The 25,697-nt window shown below is 31.3% G+C and overlaps 3 protein-coding genes across 7 annotated transcripts; 2 read left to right on the top strand and 1 right to left on the bottom strand.

Moving 5' to 3' along the window:
- Window positions 1-9,044: 9,044 nt before the first annotated feature.
- LOC133690002 (nudix hydrolase 20, chloroplastic-like) lies at window positions 9,045-12,745 on the top strand. Of its 4 annotated transcripts, XR_009841376.1 has the most exons (10): window positions 9,045-9,478; window positions 9,558-9,622; window positions 9,728-9,917; window positions 9,994-10,074; window positions 10,164-10,289; window positions 10,633-10,712; window positions 10,865-10,980; window positions 11,104-11,242; window positions 12,225-12,594; window positions 12,696-12,745. XR_009841376.1 is itself a non-coding variant. In XM_062110134.1 (9 exons), exons 1-9 carry the CDS (start codon window positions 9,224-9,226, stop codon window positions 12,292-12,294), a joined length of 1,122 nt encoding a protein of 373 aa, XP_061966118.1. In that variant the 5' UTR covers window positions 9,045-9,223; the 3' UTR covers window positions 12,295-12,745. The 4 variants fall into 4 exon arrangements, 3 of the variants coding, with proteins under 3 accessions (XP_061966118.1, XP_061966120.1, XP_061966119.1); XM_062110134.1 differs by having other exon boundaries at window positions 12,225-12,745; XM_062110135.1 differs by having other exon boundaries at window positions 9,049-9,478; window positions 11,122-11,242; window positions 12,225-12,745.
- Window positions 12,746-17,866: 5,121 nt separating this feature from the next.
- Window positions 17,867-20,809, top strand: LOC133688455 (chloroplast processing peptidase-like). Of its 2 annotated transcripts, XM_062107945.1 has the most exons (5): window positions 17,878-18,524; window positions 19,349-19,486; window positions 19,912-19,998; window positions 20,261-20,328; window positions 20,434-20,809. In XM_062107945.1, the coding sequence occupies exons 1-5, from the start codon at window positions 17,991-17,993 to the stop codon at window positions 20,564-20,566; spliced, it is 960 nt and encodes a 319-aa protein (XP_061963929.1). In that variant the 5' UTR covers window positions 17,878-17,990; the 3' UTR covers window positions 20,567-20,809. The 2 variants fall into 2 exon arrangements, with proteins under 2 accessions (XP_061963930.1, XP_061963929.1); XM_062107946.1 differs by lacking the exon at window positions 19,349-19,486 and having other exon boundaries at window positions 17,867-18,524.
- Window positions 20,810-21,253: 444 nt separating this feature from the next.
- LOC133688456 (uncharacterized) lies at window positions 21,254-23,832 on the bottom strand. The gene is made up of 3 exons (XM_062107947.1): window positions 23,224-23,832; window positions 22,928-23,113; window positions 21,254-21,732 (listed from the first exon to the last, which is right to left on the bottom strand). Exons 1-3 carry the CDS (start codon window positions 23,680-23,682, stop codon window positions 21,454-21,456), a joined length of 924 nt encoding a protein of 307 aa, XP_061963931.1. The 5' UTR covers window positions 23,683-23,832; the 3' UTR covers window positions 21,254-21,453.
- Between the last annotated feature and the right edge of the window lie 1,865 nt (window positions 23,833-25,697).

Raw genomic sequence — 25,697 nt, 5'->3', positions numbered from 1 at the left:
AAAACCCTATAAATTGACAAAATATCAATTTGGCTCCTTAATAATATCCATATAATAATTCAGGATAATTTTAAAAATTAACTTAATCAAGTCCTTACTCGATTTTTCTGGGTTTATAAATATAATCTTTGCATCAATTATATTCTACTCCTTAATTTCTAAAATATATTTTAATCAAGTCATTTTTAATTAACATATCTCAGTTTAATTTTTAACTAATAGTTCTTAATGTGAGTGACCCATTAAGTTCCTAATATGATGACCCCAATATAAATTATAATTCTAATTAAATATGATTAAATAAATTAAACAATTTAATTTGTTATCAATTCAACAATTGATTAATTTATATTTGAAGATTAGGTGCATCGTCTAACAACGTGTCATGATCTCTCAAATATTAGAAAAGTTATTAGTGGTTTGACTTAATATTTCAGTAACTAGTTTCTTAGTGTAATTGATATCATTTCATCAAGAATGTTCCAATTTAACATTAAAGCATGAAGTATGTTCGTCATGCTATATCATGTTTGTTCTCTATACAATAGTCATTAATCATTTAAATAAGATTTGAAATTCTTTTCATGTAACAACCTTAAATTTTTACGTCCTTTTCCACGATACATTGGAAATTTTCAGGTAAATTTTTTTTATACAGGTTCCACCAAAATTTCAGCAAATTTTTCCCTATACTAGGAGGTTCCAAGTTAACGACAAAATCATAATACATTTCAAATTTTATTTCACATCCCGATCCAATCATCCTGGATCTCAATCCAACTCATCATCATCAAAACAACAAATATTATTCAATAACATCATATAATGTAATAACATCTTATTCAACCCATTTTATGGAAGGTAATTACCGACACTAATAAATCTCATTAGTATCATTAGTCTCCCAATATTGGGTTAGACTAATCAATTATATTTATATGTCGATATCAATACAACCGAATTTTTATCATTAACTATTCCTTCCCTATAATAGTTAATCAAATCTTATTCATATCTGGTTTACCATTAAAGTTGTCGATGTCAAGAACCCTTAACATCATTAGCCTCGTTACCTGGAATAGCTAATCACACCAGAAATGGTTGCCGATACCAATGTGACCTATTGATATCATTAATTATTCTCGACCCAGAATAGTTAATCAACTTATCTTTTTCACTGAACCAGGAGTAACCATGCTGATGTTAGTAATCTTTACTAACATCATTAGTCACCCAATTGTTCGGAATCGACTAATCAATTTAAGAAATGTCAGCACTGATGAAAACTCATCGATACCATTAGCTATCCAAACCTGGATAGCTAATAAATGTCGTCTGAAAATGTTGGTATCAATGGAACCTATTGGTACCATTAGCTATCCAAACCTGGATAGCTAATCAAAGTCATCTGAAATGTCGGTACCAATGAAACCCTATTGGTACCATTAGCTATCAAAACCTGGATAGCTAATCAATATCATTTGAAATATCGGTACCAATGAAACTCCATTAATACCATTAGCTATCCAAACCTGGATATCTAATCAATGTCATCTGAAATCTTCCATTTGTACCGATCCCCTTTCATTTTCTTATTAACATCATATGCATTGTAACCACGATTGCCAAGTATCATTCGCATACATTCTTGGTTATCGATATTATAGTCACTATGCATAATTCATATAACCTTGGTCACCTTCATCACAGTGTCCAGTATCAATTTATGCCCTTATCCACCCTCATCATGGTGCTAAGTATCATTGAGGTGACCAATTATTTATCATTTCTCCTTCAATCTCCAAGTTATTGTGTATACCTAATCCATATTGAGGTATGTAAGATAATTACATCTATTCTAAAGTTATCATGGCTAATTATATACCTATCAATGTAAGGTAATTATATCCATCCTAATAATAACATAATTAATTTGATACATACAATGTACGCAAGGTACTCATATTCGTTCAAACATTATCCTAACTAATAAGGTATACCGTTGTAAGCAAGGTATTGTTATTCATTTCAATAATATCATCACAAGTTTGATACATATTAATGTACATAAAATACTTATATCCATTTCAATTATATCATAATTAGTTGATACACATCCAAGCATGCAAGGTACTCATATTCATTCCAATATTATCGAAGTAATAAAACAATAAATTCTGAAATTTATCAATAAATTTACACGATTTAAAAAGACAAGGTGCGATGCACCTACCTAGAGTATGTGCACATGCTCCCACTCCATCCAATTATTCAATCCCCACAGCTTCCCCTGTATCACCAAGGATTTAGTTTTTATCAACAATACAACCAACATCACAACTTCATTTAATTCTCATTCAACTAGTATTCTCAAACTAATCACAAGGAATTTTCTTAGAATCTCATACTCTTACTCATTTTAATGTTCATATTCATTCTTATAATTTTGTTATTAAAACCATCACTTAACAACAATTCCAAGCAAAGATTAAAAATTATCTAATTTCGATCAATTTAGCTTAACCAACTCATAACACTATCTAGTGGTTTAATTATAACTAAAGTTGTAAAAACTCAGTTTTAGGCATGATTTATCTCTATGAAAGGCTAAAACATAGAAATACAATTTTTATGAAGAAACTAACTCCAAATTATTTTGTTTTAAGACTCAAAATCAACAATCATAATAACTCTTTTTTTATAGCTAAAATTTTAAATAACGAGAATTTTCATCCCTTGGAAATCCTTTTCAACTTCCAACTCATTTTCATGCTTAAACAACATTATTCAAGGTCATTTTGCATCATTAAATCACAAATTTAAACCAATTATAAAACAAAACATTCAAACAATTTCCATATCTCTACAATATAGCGAGATTAGGCCAAAATATGGAAACTCATCCCTTTGGAATTTCTCCTATTTTTTTACACACACTACATATGTTATTATCCTTGTTTAGCATTATTAATACAACAAAACATAGAAATACAATTTCTTTCACTTTCTCCTTGTGTAATTAAACATATGCGACAAACCTTAACAATTAATATTCTTACATCATTATCACAATAACAGTTTCACCCTACTAGTTGGAATCCATGATAATATTCATAACTAATCAATTTGCCAAAAATATACTTATGGCCAGCCTTAAATATGTTCTATTTTCCAAATTTCTTTCATTTCAATTTCTTTATGGATTTCTGTCAAACGGATTATGAGCTTTCAAATCCCTCTGGTCAGTTAGTAGTGGAGTGTGAGAAGAATAATATATCCAAAAATCAGCATAATCCAACGGTAGATGCCAGAGATATGGCCACCGGAGCATTATTGGCTCCTCCAAATTCTACACTTCACTCTTTAGCCGAATTTTCTCTATTGTCTCACTTCTTCTTCTTTTTTTGGTCTGGGTTGGTGGCATTTTGCTATTTTAAAGGCATATTTTCCATTAATTATAATTTTGTCCCTTAGTTATGCCTTTATGTATTTTAATTTATTTTTCACATAAACTATCTAGTTTGTTTCTGCTTAAATCGCTAGTCTTTACCGAACTTCGATTGGGATGAGATCTTTAAAGAAGGTAGGAAAATATATTAATAGACTTCATACAATATTTCATCACAATCCGATCATGCTTTCTAATGTAAAATTGGTCATTTCATGACTTTTCATCAACAATCTAGATTTTCTTATTCAATCTTCATTTAAAATCATATCAATTATCCTTCTAAACCTTTAAGTTTATTTTATTATTTTGGAATATATTCATTTTAAAATTTCCACCTTTATTTATTTACTGGGCTTATTACTGTTTCAAAGTAACGTATTTTTTTTAAATTGATACTTGCACCTTCAGTCCTACCCTTTTTATTGCATTTTCCTATATTATAATTTATTCTTTATTACCTAACTTTTTCCTTAGAAACACTTTATCATTTTCCTCATTATTTTATCCATCAAAACGCATTACCAATTTCTCTGTCCTTATAAATTCTAAACCAAAATTTATTTTATGGAGGTCATCCCCTCTATTATGTATCATTATTTATCTATTATTTCTTATCTTGATTTTCATCACTCATTGATATCATACCACTTTTAGTCTTACGTTTACATGAGAGTTTACATATTTGCATATTTAAATTATAAATTTTTAGAGTTTCACATTTCAAATCTCATTTCACCTTGGCCAAAGATTTCCCAGTCAATAATATTTGAGAACAGATGAAACATTTTTCCTAGATCACCTAAGGTAATGAATCATTTCTTGATTACTCATGTACCTTTATATAGTTCATGTTATACTCAATGTTTGACTCTTTGTTACCTTGATTAAGGTAACATGTAACAAGATCAAAGCATAACATTCTCTATATAAGTTAACGTAATGATCTCAAGTCTAAGGATAACTTACACAACCATCACATGAGCCTTTCCATATATATAGGTGATCTCTCCATATGGAATTCTCATGCAGGTCAGTTCAGTGTACATATCTTATGACAAACATCTATAAATTAGTTTAAGGTATCTCTTATACCTCAGTTTATAAGAACAATTGCTTCATTTCATAAAAGAAAGATATAATATGTATTATGTCTCCATGGCTCTAATAAATATCCAGTATTTAAGAAAGCATCAACCAAGAACATCTTAGGAAAAATGCTTTGCTGCAATAAGAATCTCATAATTATAACAACTTTATAATTTTCTTTGCAAAGTATTTTTATCTTATGAGCTTATCTTTACTCTAAATTTATAAATTAAATATTAGATTCATTAATTTAATATTATATGAATATTAAAGATAAATTAAGACTTTATTAATAATAAATATGAATTTACATGAATATAATAATGTCACGTGTAACCAACTAATTGGCTATAGGGTATATTAAACTAACAATTGCATGGATCTTGTGTGTTTAGTAAGATTGATTTGAAAATTGGTTATCATCAAATTAAAATGAAAGAAGGGGATGAAAGAAAAAATAACTTTAAGATGAAATATGGATTGTTTGAATGATTAGTCATGATGTTTAGTCTTACTATTACACATTGTAATCTAGTGAGATTGATAAATCATATATTGTTTGCATTCATAGATAGCTTTATTGTTGATTACTTTGATGATATTCATAGTAAGAATCTAGGTGAACATATTGAGCATTTGTGATTTTTGTTTAATATGTTACAAGAGAAATCGTTATGCATTAATCTATTAAATTGGAAAAAATATTCACCATTTAAAATAGTTTATGGTTTAACTCTACTAGATTTTATTTCTTTACTTATTGATGAAAGGGTTAGATTTGATGGCAATAGAAAAGCATAGGTGATGAGCACATTTTTACGAAGGTACGATAAAATGTTTGGAAAAGGAATGAAAAGTATGCATTCCAGGCAAAGAAAAGATGAAAAAGGTTGTCTTTGAACTAAAAGACTGGTTTTGGGTGTATATGCACAAAAGGAAGTTTCTTAGATATAAAAAATCAAAATTGATGTTTAAAGAAGATGGTTCATTTAGATTCCTTGAAGAAGTCAATTCCTACAAAGTGGATCTATAAGGCGAATATAATGTTAGTGCTATAGTCAAAGTTTTTTATCTTTCTTTGTTTGACGTAGGTGATGATTCGAGGTTGAATTTTTTAGATGAGAGAGTGGATGATGTTGTCCTGGCTACGACATCAAAGAATCCATTAGGGGTGTCCATTGGGTCTATTCTAAGGTCTAAAACAAAGTGTACCCAAGAGAGTTTAATGGGCTAAGTTAAGAGACTTGGGTTAAAAAGGTTTAAATTTATTAATCTGGACCCTTGTCTACTTTTGAGGTCATATTTGAATCTATAAGAAGGGGTTGGATACGATTCTAATTGGGTTGGAAACTAAACATCTTTACCTTTCCAACTATATATGGTAGGTCCGTTAATTCATCCGAGCGAGAGAGAATGACATGTTTAAAGTTAGGCTTAGAATTTGTCCACAAAGTGCGAAAACAGAAAAAAAAAATTGTTTTTCTTAAGAGTTATGAATTCGATTCACTACAAGGAGTCCTTAATGCTATTTGAAAACTTATATGGCAGCCTTTGACTTATTTATTTTATAAGAATTCCATATCAAACAAGAAGAATTAATTGGTCAAAAATTAATTCTTATTTTACAATGCTGATGAGTTTTGTTCAGCAAAGATTTTTCAATAATGATTTATCTTACGTATTTTTCACTATGATATGCAGCAAAAGGTGAAAAATTATTCTAGACTATTATTTTATTTTTAAACCTTATTTTAATTAGTTTAGATTTTATTTAAATTGGGTGCATGTGTGACTCATTAGGGTTAGAGTTTTACTTTCGAGAGTATAAATATTTTTTGTAAACACAAAATAAAAAGACTTGATAATACTATTGCTACCAATTTTATTCAGCTTGTGTGAGAGAGATTCTTGCATTCTTTAGTTCTCTAACAAACTAAATTGACTATTTAAAAATTAAATGGCTTTATGGTGTCTTTCTTATAATTATCATTCACGAATTAGTATTTGTAGGGTATGGTTTCTTATTCCAATAATGTTGGTGCCTTGGAACATATTTCTATTATGTCACACTTCTATCAAACCTGTTTCAGCTTTTTAGAATTTGTTATGGGTTGTGTGACCATATAATTACGAGATTCACATCAAATTTATATTGATTATATTATGGTAAAATTAAGATCAAAATTCACCCACCTAGATGAAATGTGTGTGGCCTTTGAACAAATAAGGATGCGTTATTTAAAAAGGAATCCTATAAAAGTGATTTTGGAGTGTAAGTATGAAATATTCTAGGGTTTATAGTGCATCAATGTGGCATAAAGATGATAAAAATAAAGCACAAGAACAATGAAAGCAAACCCTCCTCATAACAAAAAAAGAAATATAAAGCCTTATTGACAATATTAATTTTATGAGATTTATATCAAATAATATTGGACAGATAAGACTTAATATTAAACTGTTGAAAGAAAACAATTATGTGAGTTTCAGTGCAAAAGAGAAGTAACAAATTTCTTTTGAAAACATTAAAACTTATCTATCTAAACCCCTAGTTGTTGGCCAAGGTTTGGTCAGTCTTTGATGATGTATATTTTCACAGAAGAAGGATCTAATGCCAACATGCTAGTATAAGAAAATGATTTTGGATATGAACATACCGTGTATTGTCTTAGTATTGTGCTCATAAAAGTGAAAGAAAGATATACAATTGATTGTCTTTGTATTTTGCTTATGTTAAATTATGTTGGTACATATAGTTTATGTAATGTAATGTAATGTAATATATAAAATAGATTTAATTAAATACATGTTATCACAACTTTTTCAAAAAGGATGTGTTGGTAAATAAAAATTATCATTATCCAGGTTTAATATGCATTTAATTATAACAAAGCTAAATAGTGTAGGGAATTTATTGTAGATCAAGACACGTTTTACTGTGGATTGTAATAGTAATTTCATTTTCAATTTCTCATCTTTTCACGAGCGGATGAATGTTTCTTTAGCTTTCCCTTTCTTCTTATTCATTGCTTCTTCTTTGCCACTTTAATGCCTTGAGTTTGGCATGATAAGGTACTTGGGTATGGTAACCACTAACCACATCATATCCCCAAGCATCATGAGTTTGGCAACCATGCCAGACCCAAGTTACATGAGTTTTGGATTTAGCTCATTGACACACACAACAAGTATTTCTTTTGTTATAACAACATATTTACATGTGATTTTATTTGCATGCCTACCCAATGCTTTGTATGAGGAGTTCTTGTTGAGGGGCTGTTGTCAAGGCTTTCCTTGTTTTTTTTAATGATTTCAAACGACTTGGATCTGACAACCATTCAAGACCTAAGCTTTTTGGGTTTGGCAACCACGTCAGGCCTAAGCGCCTTGGATGTGACAGTCATGCTAAGCCTAAGCTACTTGGGTCTGGCATGGTTGTCAGGACCATGCGATTGGGCAGACATGATTGCCAGAACCAAACGCGGGTTTGACACACCTTATATATGACATGGTTTGTCAGACTCAAGTGGCTTGGGTCTGACAACCTTGTGCAAGTGTACTGTGAACCAAGACACAGTCCACTATAGATTTGCACAGTGGATTTTCCAAGCTTTGAAGGCTTGGTATGGGGTTAATGTTGTCTTTTCACATAAAGTTAAATTATCATTTTGCCATTTGATTGAAAAAAATTGAAGCCCTGATTGTGAGGATATTTCAGTATTTTTCATAGGCTCATTGGTCATTAAATGTCTAAGCGGGGGTATAATGTTTATTTGCATGATAAAAATACTATTCTACCATTAAAGTTAATAAAAATAAGACTTGTTGCCCAAAGTTTTTTTAACCTTTTACAAATTGTTAAATGGTTAATATATATCTTTAGTTTTGGAAAAGACAAAAATAAGACCCAACCTACTTGAATTCTGACTTTAGCTCATTGACCCATACAATAAATATTTTTTTTGTTATAGCAACATATTTACTTGTGATTTTATTTGCATGTCTACTCAATTGCTTGCTTTATAGAAGGAGTTCTTATTGAGAGGGTTGTTGCCAAAGTTTTTTTTTTTTTTTTTATGATTTCAAGCGACTTGAGTTTGACAACCATTTAAGATCTAAGCGTCTTGGGTCTAGCAATCATGGTATGGTCGCGCTTGGATCTAACATGATTACTAAACTCACGTTACTTAGGTCTAATAAAAAGTTGAGTGGATATTTAAAAATTAATTAACTTAATTAAAAGTAATAATATTATTAAAACATTCTCTGTATTTTTAATTTTTTAAAAAAAAATTAATATTAATCCATTGTAGAACATGGATGAATATACTGATATATGTATATATAACAGTTAAATAACAACCATTGGATGATTTCTTAAAAAAAAATAATATTAATCCATTGTAGAACATGGATGAATATACTGATATATGTATATATAACAGTTAAATAACAAGCATTGGATGATTTCTTAGCTCGTTATCTTTCCACTAGTAAGGGATATGAATGATATCGTGGTGTACAATCATGGTTTGACGGATATAAGACCAAAAACAAACTCGTGCAGGGGTGGTGAATGTTCATGATCTCCCTAACACGTCACCTTATCTTTTAGATACACGTTTGAACACCCAACTCTGTTCTGGCACGTATGGCAGAGTCCACAGCCCCCACCTAATTCCGGTGATGATGGTCATGACTCCTCTCGCCCTCCCTAACAATATCGGATTCTCGTTACCTTTTCTCTATAAACCAATCACAACAAGAGGAGGAGGAGGAGGAAGCAGTTGTTCTGCTTTTACTTGTCGCTCTGTATCATCACTTACCAGCTTCACTTGGGACGACGTCGTTCAAGCCTCTCCACCTGACTATGCCCCAAATGATTCTTCAGATCTCTCTGGCTTCTTCGAAAAGATCAAATACTGCAATCGCGGCTCCTCCGTATAGAGCGAGCTCTCTTTTCCTTTGTGTTTTGGTCAATTAACAATATTTCTTACTGTATAATTTTTAATATTTGCAGGAGATAAGATCTGAATTTATTCCATTGGTGATAGAGGATCAAATAGTTGGTTACATACATAACGGGTAACGTAATCTCTCTCTCCCTCCCTCTTTTTAGTTTTTTTTTTTTTTTTGCATTTTAAGAAAATGGGAAATTCAAATTGATGAATTAATTTTGATTTATGACAGTTTTTTTTATAATTATTTGAGGAGGTTTAAGGACGTGTTTGTTTTTGTGCCAAGTGATTCTCGTTTTGGCACCAATGTGACTTTAAATAAAACACTAAGCACGCCAGAGGAAAGAACCAGAGTTGTTGGAAAAGTAATCAAATGCTTGGCAGAAGAAGAAAAGGAACTGATTCCAGGAATACGAAATGAGGTACAAAGATCATCAACCGTGTGGAGCTTTTTTTTTTCTTGCGGTATTGGCTGTTTACTCGTTGATTTTCAATCAGTTGTACCCTGTCACACCTTCGTTCGGATCGCCCCCCTATTTTTCCATTGAACGTGCTGCTGCTCCTTATTTTGGAATTAAGGTCTGTGCTTCTTATTTCTTTGCTTCATTCTTTTTTCTTTTTGTTAGAATTAATTAATTTTTTTTCACTTTTCAACTCTATGAGAATAGGCATATGGAGTTCATATGAATGGTTTTGTGAAAAGCGATGGGGAGAAGTTCTTATGGATAGGAAAGAGAAGTCCAATGAAACAAACTTTTCCTGGGATGCTTGATCATCTTGTTGCTGGTGGACTGGTTTGTAACTATTTATTATATTCATCAGTTACTTTTGTAATCCACATTCTTACTTGTATGCCATTCAATGAAATTGGTATCTGGTTTGCATTGTCAGATTAAGACGAAGGGAAGATTCCATTATTTATTTATTTATTTTTAACGTTTGAATGCTCTGAATACTATGACGACCAAGTGGTAGGTGAACTCTGAACTGAACTTGGAGTGTGAAATGTCAATGTTAAATCCCGGATGATTACAATATTTGCAATCCATTTCCTTTAGTAGCGGCAACTAGCAAAAATAAGCACTAACATTATGTTAGTTCATTTCTGAACCAACTCTTACATTATGGTAATGACAGCCTCATGGGATGTCTTGTGCTGCAAATCTTATAAAGGAATGTGAAGAGGAAGCAGGGATTCCTCTATCCCTTTCTAATCAGTAAGTTCTCTTCTTCTGCTGAATTTTGTTCAGCCTGCCTTGTATTGTCTGGGAAGTTGAATCTTGGTGCAGCAGGAACAGATCCTTTGATCAAGTTGTTTTGGTTGCTACCACTCCCGTTCTCATGATAGGTCTATATTGCTTCTTTACAGAGCCATGTCAGTTGGTGCTGTTTCTTATGTGGATGTTGACGGGTATAGATACAAGAGGGATGTTCTATTTTGTTATGATTTAGAACTCCCTGGTGATTTCATTCCTAAGAATCAAGGTAAAACTGTGAAAGCTCGGGGTTTCAGCTGTAATTATATGTCAATTCTTGAAGCCTTTTAAATATGCCTAGAAATTTGAGGATTGTGTTTTTGACATTTCATGATATCTTTACCATCGTTAGCGTATCAAACTGTGACAGATGGGGAAGTGGAGAGTTTCAAGTTGATCCCCGTGGAAAATGTTGCAAATGTAATACGGAGGACCCATTTTTTCAAGCCTAATTGCTCTCTTGTTATCATGGATTTTCTGTTTCGACACGGGTATTTCTTCTCTATTGTTCCCTTGTTTATTTTCACACTCATTAAGCAGCCACTCATTTAACTTTAAAAGATAAACTATTTTTTCTTTGCCTCCTATATTATTATGACCCACCTCTTCATGGTGAGAAGATAATCACATTCATTAGTCATTTTCTGCCTGGAATTATACAAACAATAGGGGCACCTACAAGTTTATCTGTGTCTTCCAGCTCTCATTAAGACCAGAACACCCATGACTTGCACAAGAATCACACAAATTAATGTCTTGGAGCTTCACTCCTTATATAGCCTTTCCATCCCTTCACCTGAAACATTATTTCCTTCCCCACAATAAGAGCTTTATGCTCAAAGTTTGGGCTTCTATACAGTTTTGATATTTCCTGAAGATAATGGCCTACTTAAGTCTATAGATGAGGTTCTGGCTTCTGAAAGATTCTAAGCAGTATCAGAGCAAGGTATAGGTTTGTTACTGCCTCAGTGATGTAAGGTGGAGCATAAAATCTTCATAATTGTATTGTTCTGGTGTAAATTCTAGTTTCTACATTGGATTTCCTTCAATTATTCCACTTCTGGAAACTTGTATTAGATCCTGTGAGAACTTGCTTAACATCAGTTTTTACTCAAGTATCCTGGATCATTAGACCTTGTTACAGAAAGGTTGAGTAGGATGAATTGCAGTTTGCGTTCTTTCTAGATCATTGGAACACAAGGAGTGATGAGGTAGATCATGGTGTATTCCCTGTAACCTCCACCATCACCGTTATATAAATACTATCTTGATGGGTTTTCAGCCATATCATTCTTACATGCAGAGAAAATCACTTGAGGCGCAACTCAAGGACACTTCCTCTAAATCTTTCTTTTCATGATTTAGTTTTGTGGAATGGTTATTGTAAGATGCCTTTTTAAACAAATAGCAAATAATGAAAACATCCACTGCGATTCTCATTCTAAAATTAATTGATATCTGTATTCATTGCAGGTATATTGGTCCTGAATGCTTGGGATACTTGGATCTATTACAAAATTTGAGAAGTGGAGATACTTCCTAAATATGCTCTCGCTTTGTTGAATTTCTAAACTTTAACAAAAAGAAGGGGAAAAAATATAGAAGCTGTCCTGTGTGGTTGAATATCCTCTCATTTGCAACAAGAAGCTTGTTTGCCAGAGACTTCTTTTATGGTGGTTGGAAGGTGCAGGCAGCTTGCTGTTTGGAGGTGAATCACGTTAATGGATCTGAAGTGCCTAAGCAAAGGTTAAAAGAAAAAAAAAAAAAAAAAAGGGAAAGCATATACTGTCTGGACCTCCACTTTTTCCTGCCTGCTGTGTTGAAAAAGTCCTTCGCCTTGACGGTAAATGCCAGTTTTTAGTCATTTCGAAAGATTTCACTGCTAAAAATAGATGCTGAATTTCATTAAAGATGCTGTAATTGTTCTTAATTACATTAAGACAGGCAAGAGCATGATGAAGGCCATGGGATCAAGAGTACATTTGGTTTGCACCTGTCCAAGAGGCCAAATTTGAGTTTTGCTTCTCTCGTTTCATCATCAAAGAGGAATCCTAATTTATTGTAGACGCGGCGAGCATAGTGAGAACTTTTTGAATTCTATTTTTTATTTAATTATATAATAATAAAAATAAATATTTTCAATAAATATAATAATAAAATTATATAGAAAACTTTTTTTTATAAAATTTATCTTATTTTATTCATGTATTTTTTTTTCTTACAATAACAGTTTTTTTTTTTTCAACATTGAATAAAAAGCAACAATAAAAAATTATTCAGAAAAATTATAAAAATTTGAACTGAAGAGGGAAAAAATATATATATATATATATATATAGAAAGAGTTAAAAATCCAATTTTTTTATTTATGCATTTATTTTTATTTTGATGAAAAATTTTTTTTATTAAAAAAAAACATTGGTTTTTAAGTAATAACCTATTATGATCAAGAAAGCGTGCTTTTAAATATAAAATTATAAATTGATTATTTTTACTAAAACACATCTATATATAAAAAAAACATGAAAATAATAAAATTAAAAAAATTAAGTAAAAATCCTATAATAAAAAAATATTTCATTCTCATTTAATATCGATAGTAATGAGCAAAATTATTTTAAAAATCTTATATGCTAATATATAAATTATTCATAAAGTGATTGATCATTTAATAATAAAAAAGCTATGCTTTTCTTAACAACTAGAAAAACTTGTCCTGACATAAAATAAAAACAAAAATATGCAAAACAAATAAAATCATAATGAAACAAAAAGAAAAAAGTGCAAACAAAGAACTTGTTAAGGCCCCGTTTGTTTGCAGGAAAGTAGTTTTCTTTTGGAAAGTGAATTTCGGGGAAAGTAAATTCCGGGAAAGTATTTTCCGATGTTTGGTAGTGTAATGGAAAATAAGTTGGAAAACATTTTCCAGTGTTTGGTTATGTTATGGAAAATGAGCTGGAAAATAACTTATTAATATTTTATTTTTTGAAGTTTATTAAAATAATGAGGAACAAATCTTACAAATTAAAAAGTTGAATGAGAATGAAATTGAAAAAAAATATAATTTCATAAATTATCTCAAATAAAATAAATAATAATCAAAATAATAGAGATCAAATCTAAAAAATTAAAAAAAATAAAAGGTGAAGAAATTAAAATAATAATAATTAACATTTCATAAATTATTTCAAATAAAATAAGTAAAAATCAAAAGAATGAGGACCAAATTTGATAGATAAAAAATTTCAATAAAAAAATGATAAGAAAAAAGCAAATAGCAATTATAAAAGTAAGGACCAAAATTAATATAAAAATTAAATTTTAAGAGATGAAATTGAAAAATAAATATTCAAAACAAATTATATATAGCAATCAAAAGTTTGAGGATCAAATTTGATATAATCAGCAAATAATGACATTTCTAAATTTTTCACAACTTCCGGAAAGTGTTTTCCGCCCAAATTTTTCAGGAAAACACTTTCCTGAAAATCAAGCCAAATTTTCCTTTGACTGGAAAGTGTTTTTTGTCGATCAATTTTTCCAATAGCAAACAAACACAGGAAAGTTTGGAAAGTGGTTTCCCGGAAACCACTTTCCGGAAAACAAACACAGCCAAAAGGGAAAACACTTTCCTAGAAATCAAACTAAATTTTTCTTTGACTGGAAAGTGTTTTCCGTTGACCGAAAAGTGTTTCCGTTGACCAGAAAGTGTTTTCCGTTGACCAACTTTTCTAATGGCAAACAAACACATGAAAGTTTGGAAAGTGGTTTCCCGGAAAATGAATTCCGGGAAACAAACATGGCTTAAGAGCTAAAAAGAAAAGCGTGCATCAAGACACAAGAGTTTTATGTGATATGTTTAGAATGTGTTGAGAATACATTCTAAACATATAAAAAAAAACAAGACTTTTAAAAGCTATAATTTCTTTATTCAAAATGCAAATCAATCAATGTTTAGAATGTGTTGAAAATACATGTTAAGCAAGGAGTTTATTGTAAAATCATGACAAATACGAGTTAAATAAAATTCTAGGTTTTTTTTAACAACGCTTCATCTATGACATTCAAATTGGGTTCTTTCTAATTAAGTGAAATAGTGTCATTTTAGAAAGACCAAAATAGTATCTAAACTACAGCTTCCTTTCAATTGCAGCCCATGATTCATGATAGTTATAATTAAATCTCTAATAGGGCCTTATTTTTTTAAAAAAATCCTTTCAATTTGGCCCTCAAGCATTCTTCATTAGACCCTTAAGTTTTATCATGCGTTGCAATATGGTCACTGACTGTTCAAATTATGTAATTTCAATCAAAATTGAATCCAAATTTTAAAATTCTCTTCAATTGGATCCCTAATTAAATCAATTGCAACTTTCCACGTTTCCTCCACTTTCATTTAGGTTATTAGCTTTCCAATTTTTCCAATCATGACCTAAGTTTCAGTTTTTCATTTAGATCCTCCACTTTCATTTAAGTCTTCGGGTTTCTCTTAATAGATTGAATTAAACTTCCAAACCTTGCTACTTTTTTTTTGTCACTGGTCATCTAATATTTTCAATTATGACTGATTTCAACCCACTTATTCCATTTTTTTTCCAATTAAAATTACATACCCACATGATTTCCTAACCAAATACAAATTAAATTCTTTTCTTATTTCAACCTGAAATTGAATTTTATTTTTGAAATATTCTTTTCTTTGAATATTTTTTTGAAAAAAATGATTTTGAAGACATTTTTTTTTTTTGAAAATTCTTGAAAAATTCAAGGGGGTAAAAATTGAGTTATTATAGTTGCCTCTACTTTACAATTTTTATGGAACAAAGTCTTATAAAAAAAAAGGTTTTATGTTGTAAGCTTATAAATAAAAGATAGTATTTGTGAAAAATTTTGAAAAACTACAAAAGCAAAAAATAAATGAGTCTTGCTGGATTTAAAATCTGTTTGAGCCTTGCTAGGCTTTAAAATTACAACAAACCTTGCTAGGTTAAAATGTTTTAGAGTCTTATTGGACTCGATATGAGATTTTTATAAAAACAAATTTTACAAAACATTACACAATGCTAACATTTTGGATTAGATGAAATTCATGCTTTTTTACTTATATGGAAATATAAGCCATCTTTCTTGTTTGTAGTAGGACTCGTTACTTTGGATCTAGTCTCTTTTGATCGCTTGACCTATCAACCCACTCAAGTTTGCTTGTGTAAATCATGTCTTATTACAACCTGGACCTTATATAACAACCATTTGTATGTTTACTATAAGAAATTTTGTTTAGTTGATCATTTCTTGAAAAGTAACCAACCATCTTTTAGTCATAATGTTTCTCCTAGTTGGATTGTGCCCCTATCTTTTCCCACCTTTTGTTTTCCTTGATAAAATAGTTATGCTTTTCCACTCTCAACTTCTAAATAGGTTCATCAACTTATTTTGTAAAACAAAATTGCTCCCAGTTGATCTAGTTATGTTCATCCTTCCAGCATTTATTAAAAGGCACATGCGCATCAATATCATCATAAGGTATTTCTTTTATCACTCATGACTTGTGATGAAATTCTTGATGTCATCATTTAATTATTGTCATTGTCAAGGGTTTTTTAAATTAAATTACTCCTAGCTGATATGACCACGTGTATTATTACCATCACGAATTACTCTAGTTAGTTTGATTGTATATCCTCCAACAAACCTATATGTATTACCTTAATTCAGAGTGTGGAATGTTAATAGTTTATCTAGCGATGCTTATCTTCCTGTAATCATCATAGGATTCACACATGATTAACTCTAAGTTAATTTGATTGCTTAAATTTTCAATAACCAATTATAAAGACGTGTTTTACAAAATTCTAGTTTCTCTCTTACAATTAAGATTGTTTACAGGCCCAAATAAAGCTCGGATGTTGTTGTTCATGCCGTTTTTTTTTTCCTTATTGTTTATTGATTCATTTCCTAATTAGGTTTGCAAATTTTATTTAATTCAAGATTTATTAGCTAGGTCAATTTCACTTCTTATTTAAACATTTATATATACTATTTATGTCAATCATTTTGACATTCGTATTTCATCGAATAAGAATTTTCTAGTTAGAGTTTAATTTTAAATTTTGGGTTTTCAAAATTATAGTTTCTTTCTTTCAACTGAGATCAATTTCATGTCCAAATTAAGCTTGAAAGTTGTTGTTTCACATTATTCTTTGTTTTTCTTATTTTCGGATTCATTTGCTAATAATAGAGTATAGAGAAACCTAAGATAGTCACTTCTATGGGAAAATCCATTTTAATGACTCAAGGAAGAAAAGGCAAAGTTGAACACTTTTAAATAAAAGGTAAGAAGAAAAAATAATTAAAAATTAAAATTAACTAGAAAAATAATTAAAATAGCAAAAACATCATTTCTCTAGACCTAATTTGAGGGTTTTTCAAACCTACATTGTTTACAATAGTTGATCTCTATATATATAATTAGACCCGTAAAATTCATCTAGAAAAATTTAAGTCTAATTCAATAATCAAATCTAAAATTACGATTTATGTATTGATACATTTATGCTTGTTTGTGAACTTTATTTTATATATTTAGCTCATAAATTATATGTATCTCTTGTATATTTTTTTTTAAAAATGAATTAAGTTATTAAAAATATCACAACCCATTATATTAACAACAACACAATCTCTAAATGCTTTTGAAACTGTGTTAGTTTTTCAATAAATAAATAAATTATAATGTGGTATTAAAAATAACACTTTAAAAACAATAATAGAAAGGATAATCATTACATCTAATATTCACCTATCCTAAAAAAATATATTGAATAAAAAATAATTTTAATGATAAAATTTTAATCACATTAACCTTGGAAATGATAACTTATGGTGTTTTTTTTTTTTATTATATATACTATTATTATTGACTTCTAGTTTGTTTGTTTGTTTTTCGGTTTAAATTATTTTTTTAATATTCATGAAAAATATTAAATTAATTTTTATTTTTTAAAATATATATTTTTAATATGTTATATTAAAAATACAAAAATATATTTTTAATACAAAAATATTTTTGTAAAAACGTATTGTTAGCAACTACAAGAAAGCATCAGCCAATAGGAAAATAGCAAGACCCGCTATTAAAGTAGAATTTATCAGTGTGATATATTTAAGAGAATCCCAACTCCCTACAATATGAAACTTTTGATTTTCAAACTGGGACCTAATTCTGAAGTTTGAGCAGAGATGATGATATCTCTGCAAATTCTATCCCCTTTGCCTTCCTCCCACTTCATAAACCCTAATCCCCTTTCACTCCAATGCTCCAAAAACCCTAACTTCTACCCAAAATCTTTCTCCGAAACCCCTTATCTTGTAAAATCAACGCATACCCATTTCCTCTCTTTCCCCAAAAACTCCAACTTGAAACTTAAAACCTCACTAAGATTAAAACTTTCGGTTCAATTTCAGAGATTAATTTGTTATGGGGTTAACGATTCTGATGAAGAGAATAAAGCAGTAGTGGATTCTGGTGGTGATGGTGGGGGAGGTGGAGGTGGAGGTGGGGATGATGGTGATGGTGATGGTGATGGGGAGATGGAGAAAAAAGATGGGATTTTGTCAGAGTGGTTAAATTTCACTACTGATGATGCGAAGACTGTGTTTGCTGCTGTTGCTGTTTCCCTTGCATTTCGTTCTTTTGTAGCAGAGCCAAGATTCATTCCTTCTCTGTCCATGTATCCAACATTTGATGTTGGCGATCGTGTTTTTTCAGAGAAGGTAACATGGCTTCCTTTCCTTTTCTTTCTTTCCTTTAATGATGTTAATGAGGTTTTGTGGGAGTAAATTTAATGCTGAACTGAGGCACATTTCAGTCACGGAGATTGCAAGTTGATGCAAAGGTTTATTGTCTTGATGTCTCATAAGACGAAGTTTTTTTCTGAATAATGAGGGATTTTGACCATTGGGCGTTTAGCCTAGTGGTCATTAGCAAGTACGAGGGAACGACTTTAGATTCCAATTTTTTGTGGAGTGCACTGAAATTTTTTGGGAAGCTATTAAAGTTTATACAAGATGTTGCATGAATGAGTAAAGTGTGTTAGTGTCAATCCTGGAAGACTATGTAGGAACTTATTTTGCCTTTGTTTGATCTACAATCAGAATGAGTTTTCTTCACGTTACATTTAGTGAATGGCACAACAATTTTTCTCCGGAAAGTGAGAAGGATGCTGGACATATGATGCCTGAGGTTTGAAACGAATGGTATAGGAAGAACTGAACATAGACTGATCAAATAGATAGACCTTTTTTTTTTCTACTTTCTAGATTTCCAGATTTAAAAAGTTTGCCATACTTGAATTAGTTCAGACATACCATAAAACCCAAAGAACTGAACTGAATTGCATAACATTTGCCAATTATCAAATTTTATGAATGCCTAATGGTTGTTCCTCTGATTTTGGAAAGAATGGTCCGTGCTTCCTGGCCCTATGAGCCATGTTCGGGAATTTCATGTTTTTGCTTGAATCTCGATGTGAAAATGTTGAAATGACTAATTTTCTTATGAAGTATCAAGCATAAGATATGTTACGTGAAATTGTCAGGTTTCATACTATTTCAGAAAGCCATGTGTAAATGATATAGTGATCTTCAAAAGTCCACCAGTCCTCCAGGAAGTTGGATACACAGATGATGATGTCTTCATAAAACGAATTGTTGCAAAGGAAGGTGATACTGTGGAGGTCAGCTACCAAAGAAGGCACTTTTGCTAAGTAATCTTATCATCAGTTCTGTGTTTTTATTATTCATAAGACACTTCACTCTCATTTTGGAATTTTATTTTTGAGATTTTGAGAGGGGGAAGGGTGCAAAATCAAATTTGTTTTATTTATGATGACAATGATGGGGCTGATGTGCACCAAATAATGATGTTTTGGAGGATTATAGAACCTCATGTCTCAATACATTTGGATTTAATGTGATTAACGTGCCTTCTAGTTCAAAAAACAGTGAGAGCATAGGGAAATGATGCTTGTTGAACATGTCTATCTTACAAAATGCATGTCTTTCCTATTGAACATGTCTATCTTACAAAATGCACGTCTCAAATTTTTTCTTGGAATATTTTGATTATTGCATTCAAACATGGCCCATGGTTTGATTGCAGGTTCATGAGGGGAAGCTTATAGTAAATGGAGTTATGAGAAGTGAAAAGTTTATTCTTGAACCTCCTTCGTATGAGTTGACACCTATTGTAAGTATCAACGCTATCATTGGCATCTCATTTCTTAATTTTTGGATGTTCTTTTATCCCAACCAAGTTATAAGAGGAGGTTTGTGGTTGGTAGTTGGCCAACATGTATACAGTTACAGTTTCACTAAGAACTCCTGACTGTCATCATAGTGAAATTACAAAGTTAAATTTTGAACTTCTTGCCTTGCAGCGTGTTTGCATGGAAATTTACTATTTTCCCCTTGTTATAATCCATCACTTATTTCTTTGCTTTGTAACGCAGCATGTACCTGAGAACTCTGTTTTTGTGATGGGTGACAATCGTAATAACAGTTATGACTCACACGTATGGTAATGGCTCCTGAACTTACAACCGCTAGAGTATGCCTAGCTTTTTATTTATTTTTTTCCCTTTTCAAATAACATTGTTGATGTCTGGAATTATGAATCTTTTAGGGGTCCCCTTCCTGCAAAGAATATAATTGGAAGATCAATCTTCCGCTATTGGCCACCTTATAGGATTGGCCGCACAGTTCTTGAGACTGGCTGTGCTGTTGATAAGCAAGATAGCACTTCTTCATCTAAATAGTTTGAGTCCATCGGAAGAGTTTATTTATTTTTGGATATTCACAATCTTTTTATTCTGTATTTTTTTTTTTTTTTGCCTTTAATCTTGTCACCATTTTTTAACAAGATCTGTAAGAGCATTCTTTGCTTGATAGAGGCAGTTCTTGCTGGGGAAAGTTTTTTTGCCCCTTTCTAATGACCTTGATGTAATTGTAGGCCATATCTGTATTGATCTACAGAACTGAATTGTATTTTATGAAGCAAACTCTCTCGCACACGCATACATAAACCGACACACCACACTTGCGTGCGCATGCACACTCAAAAAATGGCAAATGATTTGATCTGATTCCAGCATGAGCAAGAATGCAAATAAGTTAAACTTACAATTTATTAGAACATTCCCATATGGCTTTTAAAGTGGTTCCAATGGTGTTTTTTTAATTCAGGGAAAAACCGTCTGGGCTCTTTGAGATTCCAGAACGCAATGAGAAGTTGCATGTTGAATGCACTGTATGAGTAGTTTCAATTTCAATTGCCATATAGGATCATGCTTCAAGCCTAGAGTCGTGTTCCTTCATTCGGTAGTTATCATGGCGAGTCTCCCACTTTCTGTAAGTGAAGAGTACTGTTTCAGGAGTGCCTAATGATTTCTTGAACCTGCAAATCTACACGTGAAGTGATTTTCTTAATTTGTAATTGTCTCTCCTCTGTACCTCACAGTTTCGCACACAGGATATCAAGGCCTGACTGTATAGCTCAAGTCATCTTAGACATAGCATCACAAGAAAACAAAAACGTCAAACACCAGAGCATTGACTTATTCTAGGGCTGGAACCACCGCATATTGATTCGGCAGTGGATGGTATTCTTCTTCCATATGGAAAGATAAATCAACCACCTTGCCATTCAATGATACGTGCACGAATCCTCCTGAAATTTGATGGCTTTGCTGCTACGAGAATCAATGGCCAAAGAGCAAGCGACTCGCCTTCTATGCCTCGGCTTCACCAATTTTCCCACAACATTCCCTATTGACCTGACTTCAAAAACTAAAGTCATTGGAATTTCCCCATTGTCTTCTGATGCTGCTAAGCCCGCCCCTGCGCCATACAGCGGAACCTTTGTTCCTTTTAGATTCACTGACACAGTCCGGTGGCTCTTTCTTGGTTGAAAGTATCTTTTCAACTGCAAACATAAACATGATGCAAGTGTTTACAGGCTTGCCCAGTTTTTAAAAGGGAAAAAATGTACTTAATATCACTCATCAAAAGGGGCATAGTCAAGGTTATCAATACTGTTTTGTTTTTTCTGGAATGTTCAATATATCTCGTAGCAGTTTAAAATAAAAAACTAAACCATAATAAATTTTATCTCGTTCAGACTTTTAGATCATTCCAGAAATCCTATCAAATTTTGGTCGGAATAGAACAACTGGAATGTTCTGTTCGTTTCATTCTAGTCTAATAGTGTTTTTTTTTTTTTAAATAAAAATTCAATGTTTTTTTTTTTTAAAAAAATTGCATCCTCCAACACACTTCATTTATTAAATATTGAATCTTATAATTTATTATGGTTTTTTTTTTGTTATTTTAATCTCATAATCTACATCATGGATTTAGCATGTTAACTCAAATTTTTTTTTTAATTTTTTTAATTTTATTATTCAACATCTTTAACATTTAGCTGATTATGAATTCAATTTTTTTTATTTATTTTAGTTTGTTTTCCATGAAATTACTCAAAATTATTGACTCGGATTACAAGTTTCGCGAGTTAACCTAAATAAACTTAGATCATTTTATTATCTTTTTTAGATTGATTTATTTTCTCAATCCCATCATTCAAAAATAGATTTATTGGGAATTAAGGTCCATAATTTGTTTTGATTTGCTTTACTTGTGATTATCATGATTTAATGACCCGGATCGTGGATTTAGAAAGTTAATCCAAGTTGATTTAGGCCGATGCAATATATTGTTATCTTAATATTATATTAAAAAAATATATTATCTTGAATTGTTTTGTGTCAAATTATATTTTTACTAGTTGTTAAAATTATTTTTGAACTCGTTAACTCATTGGGTTATATTTTGACTTTTATTTTTTTAATTGTATTTGAAATTTCAAGTTAATTTATTTTTAAATTAAAATTAAAATTAAAATTATACTTGTTAAGTTAATATTTTGAATTTTATATATATAACACGCTTTGAAACATTTCATTTCAATTAAAAAAAATAAAACGCTATCCGGCCAATTAGAACGGAATTGATAACCATGCTACGAAGTAGTTTCTACCTATTCGTTGCAAAAATCATTGTTCTGTAATCAACTCCAACTTGCAGAGCCAATGCTGACGATCATAGCAAGAAAAACTTACCTCACCAGTCGCAACTGTCAGCTCTGAATACATAAGATTGACAGGAATGGAACTGACGTGAATGCCGAAAAAGGTGGCCGAGTTGTACACATTCATCTTCACTGAACAACTCACAGTCAACATCTTGGTTGGGACTCCTGTCATGTCCGAACCTTCACCAAAGTAAAAATTATGTACAGTCAAGCTCTGCAAAGAAAGGAAAAATGGTCATCTTTAAGATGAAATAGGAAAAAAGATAATAACGAAACAAAAGAAATTATATATTATTTACCAGGAGAAATCTAACATGTGCATACCTTAACAGTAATTTGGGGTTTGAAAGGCCTGCTGGCACCCCAAATGATGAAGCAAAAGACACACAAAGCCGAAACAAAACCCGAAGCCCAAATCAAAACCTGACAGAGCCACCTCCTTGAAACCCCATTTCCATAAGGATCATAATCTCCTTCCTCTTCGATAACATCATCACACTTTGACTGAGGCCACCCCTTACTCTTGCTTCTACCTTTCCACCCATAACCACCCCCGGAAACCCTGCTGGCGGACGATGACAGAGAGTGGCGGCCGTAAGAGAGGTGGGAAGGGGACTCCATGGGGCTGGCGTAGGTAGGAGTGGTTTGCATTGAAGAGGACTTATCGCCGTCGTGCGAGTCACGTGATGGACTCTGCACATAGTACAAGACGGGGCGTTTTGGAGATCGTGGCGACGATGGTGCCATGCTTGTCATGTCCGATTCCGATATGGCGTGCAACATTTTTCTTTTGTAAGTTAGTTTGAATCAATGATTCAGGTTTGGAAGAGAAGAAGGAAGGAAGAAACGGCAGAGAGATGATTTTGGTTTAATTTGTATTCATTAAGGATTCCAACGGAAACAGAATAATTTTTAAGAAGACAGAGGGCAGAGAGAGTTTGTTATTCCACACTTCTTTCCTTCCCTGCTTGAGTGATGAGGTCCGAAGAAAAGAAGCGTTACTGTTACATGCCTAGCTTCGGAACCGAACCACACGACAAAGTGCTTCGGGGACCAGGTGTTGGCCGTTCCCTTTTTATTTTTTCGCCGTTTAATGTTGACATGGCAGAGGTTGTAGGCACGACACGAGGGAACACTTACTACGTTCGTTTTCACATTGATTTGACCACCTTTTGATTTACAGGGAGAGAAAAAAACTGAAAAATGATTAAATCAAGAAAATTAAAATTAAAAAAAAAAAAACTAATTGATAAAACCGAATCCAGAAGGAAATTGAGCAAACTGACCGCTTCAAAAAATCCGGTCAAGCTTAGTTTTAGCTTCAAAGAACCAGACCGCTTCAACCAAAATTTAAAAATACCGTTAAATTGATAGTGGTATAAATAGAAACTTATAAGGAAACCCTAAACTGAAAACACTCTCACGCCCCCTAACCTGCTGTCTATCTTCACTATCAAAAAATTACGAATACAAATATATTTTAGGATGATATTTACTGATTAAATCTTTTTATCGCTAACTCTATTAATAAATATCAACAGAAATATATCATCAGTATATACTAAGAAAATTATAATCAGAATATAAAAAATAAAACAACCAAACAATGTGATAACGAGTAAGCTTTTATAGACGCAGTTACTGACTGAATTATAGCAGAATTCAAATAGACAAATCGTATTATGACGTGACATTAATATCAACGGAATGGCTGATGGAGTCACCATCGAAATAATTTCATCAGTAATATTTAATATATGACCTGATGCTCGACCTTGCTCTCCCTCTCCCTCATTTCTACTTCTTCCTTACATAATTTCTCTCAATTTGAATTATGTTTATTTTTTAGCAATGCAATAGTCTTAAAGGCTATATATTTTTATGTTTTTAGATTGTTTTGATGTACTGATATCAAAAATAATTTTTTAAAAATATTATTTTGATGCATTTCTAAATGAAAAGTACTTTGAACCATAAATACTACTACAATCCCAAACAGGCCCGATAAACCATTAATCTCATCTTATATAACATTACATTAATTAAGCATTGCTTTAAAATAAAGAATATAAGAAAAAATAAAAACAACTTTCCTTTTTATGACTAGGCTTCTAGGATCAAGTAAAAAGGAATGCTGCCCTTTTTTTGTTGGCTATCTCGAGATCTAGTAATTAAAACAATTATATATTTGTGTGTTTGGTATTGTGGTAGCTTTTATGGTTGTGGTTTGAAAAAAATTATTTTTATAAAAAACACTTTTGGTTGAGGTTGATTTGATATTTATCTATGTTTGGTTAAAATTGTTGTTGAAATTGATGTTGAACAAAAAGTAATTTAATGTATTTGGTGATATATATTAATATTGATGGTTTTTAATTTAAGTATTATAGATTTAACTATTGTTATTATATCATGAACTAAATAATACTTTATATATATATAAAAAAAATATTGTTACATTAAACTATTTATAATTTCATCACGTACGAAATTCATCTAACAAGGACTATAGTTTCCATGGTTTTTTTAGCGTACAACAAAATCAGGTAAAATATCATTAGGAACAAAATTGGAATTACAATCAAATTCTGCAAATGCTACGCTATCATGTGATCTCCTTCTAATTTATGTAGTGTCATTAAATAATATTAAACACTAGTTTTTTTTTCAATAAAACACATTTAAAAAAAAATTAGATTTTTTACTGTTCACTTAAACAGTGGAAGTGAATAAAATCACTACACTGTTACGTGTTAACAAATGTGCAGAGTGAATTAATTCACTCTGGACTGTTCACT

Source organism: Populus nigra, chromosome 3, assembly GCF_951802175.1.
Source record: "Populus nigra chromosome 3, ddPopNigr1.1, whole genome shotgun sequence".
In the NCBI taxonomy this organism is placed as follows: Eukaryota; Viridiplantae; Streptophyta; class Magnoliopsida; order Malpighiales; family Salicaceae; genus Populus; species Populus nigra.
The sequence above is the reverse complement of the archived record's forward strand: the minus strand, read 5'-3'. Positions and strand labels throughout refer to the sequence as shown.

Excerpts from the sequence above, each read along its gene's own strand:
- LOC133688455 (XM_062107945.1), top strand. The coding sequence starts at position 17,991 with ATGATGATATCTCTGCAAATTCTATCCCCTTTGCCTTCCTCCCACTTC. Across the intron at positions 19,487-19,911 it reads AGGAAGGTGATACTGTGGAG|GTTCATGAGGGGAAGCTTAT; the intron begins GTCAGCTACCAA and ends GTTTGATTGCAG. Across the intron at positions 19,999-20,260 it reads CGTATGAGTTGACACCTATT|CATGTACCTGAGAACTCTGT; the intron begins GTAAGTATCAAC and ends TTTGTAACGCAG.
- LOC133690002 (XM_062110134.1), top strand. The coding sequence starts at position 9,224 with ATGATGGTCATGACTCCTCTCGCCCTCCCTAACAATATCGGATTCTCG. Across the intron at positions 9,623-9,727 it reads GTTGGTTACATACATAACGG|TTTTTTTTATAATTATTTGA; the intron begins GTAACGTAATCT and ends GATTTATGACAG. Across the intron at positions 9,918-9,993 it reads TTCCAGGAATACGAAATGAG|TTGTACCCTGTCACACCTTC; the intron begins GTACAAAGATCA and ends ATTTTCAATCAG.
- LOC133688456 (XM_062107947.1), bottom strand. The coding sequence starts at position 23,682 with ATGTTGCACGCCATATCGGAATCGGACATGACAAGCATGGCACCATCG. Across the intron at positions 23,114-23,223 it reads AACCCCAAATTACTGTTAAG|AGCTTGACTGTACATAATTT; the intron begins GTATGCACATGT and ends CTTTCTTTGCAG. Across the intron at positions 21,733-22,927 it reads TGACAGTTGCGACTGGTGAG|TTGAAAAGATACTTTCAACC; the intron begins GTAAGTTTTTCT and ends TTATGTTTGCAG.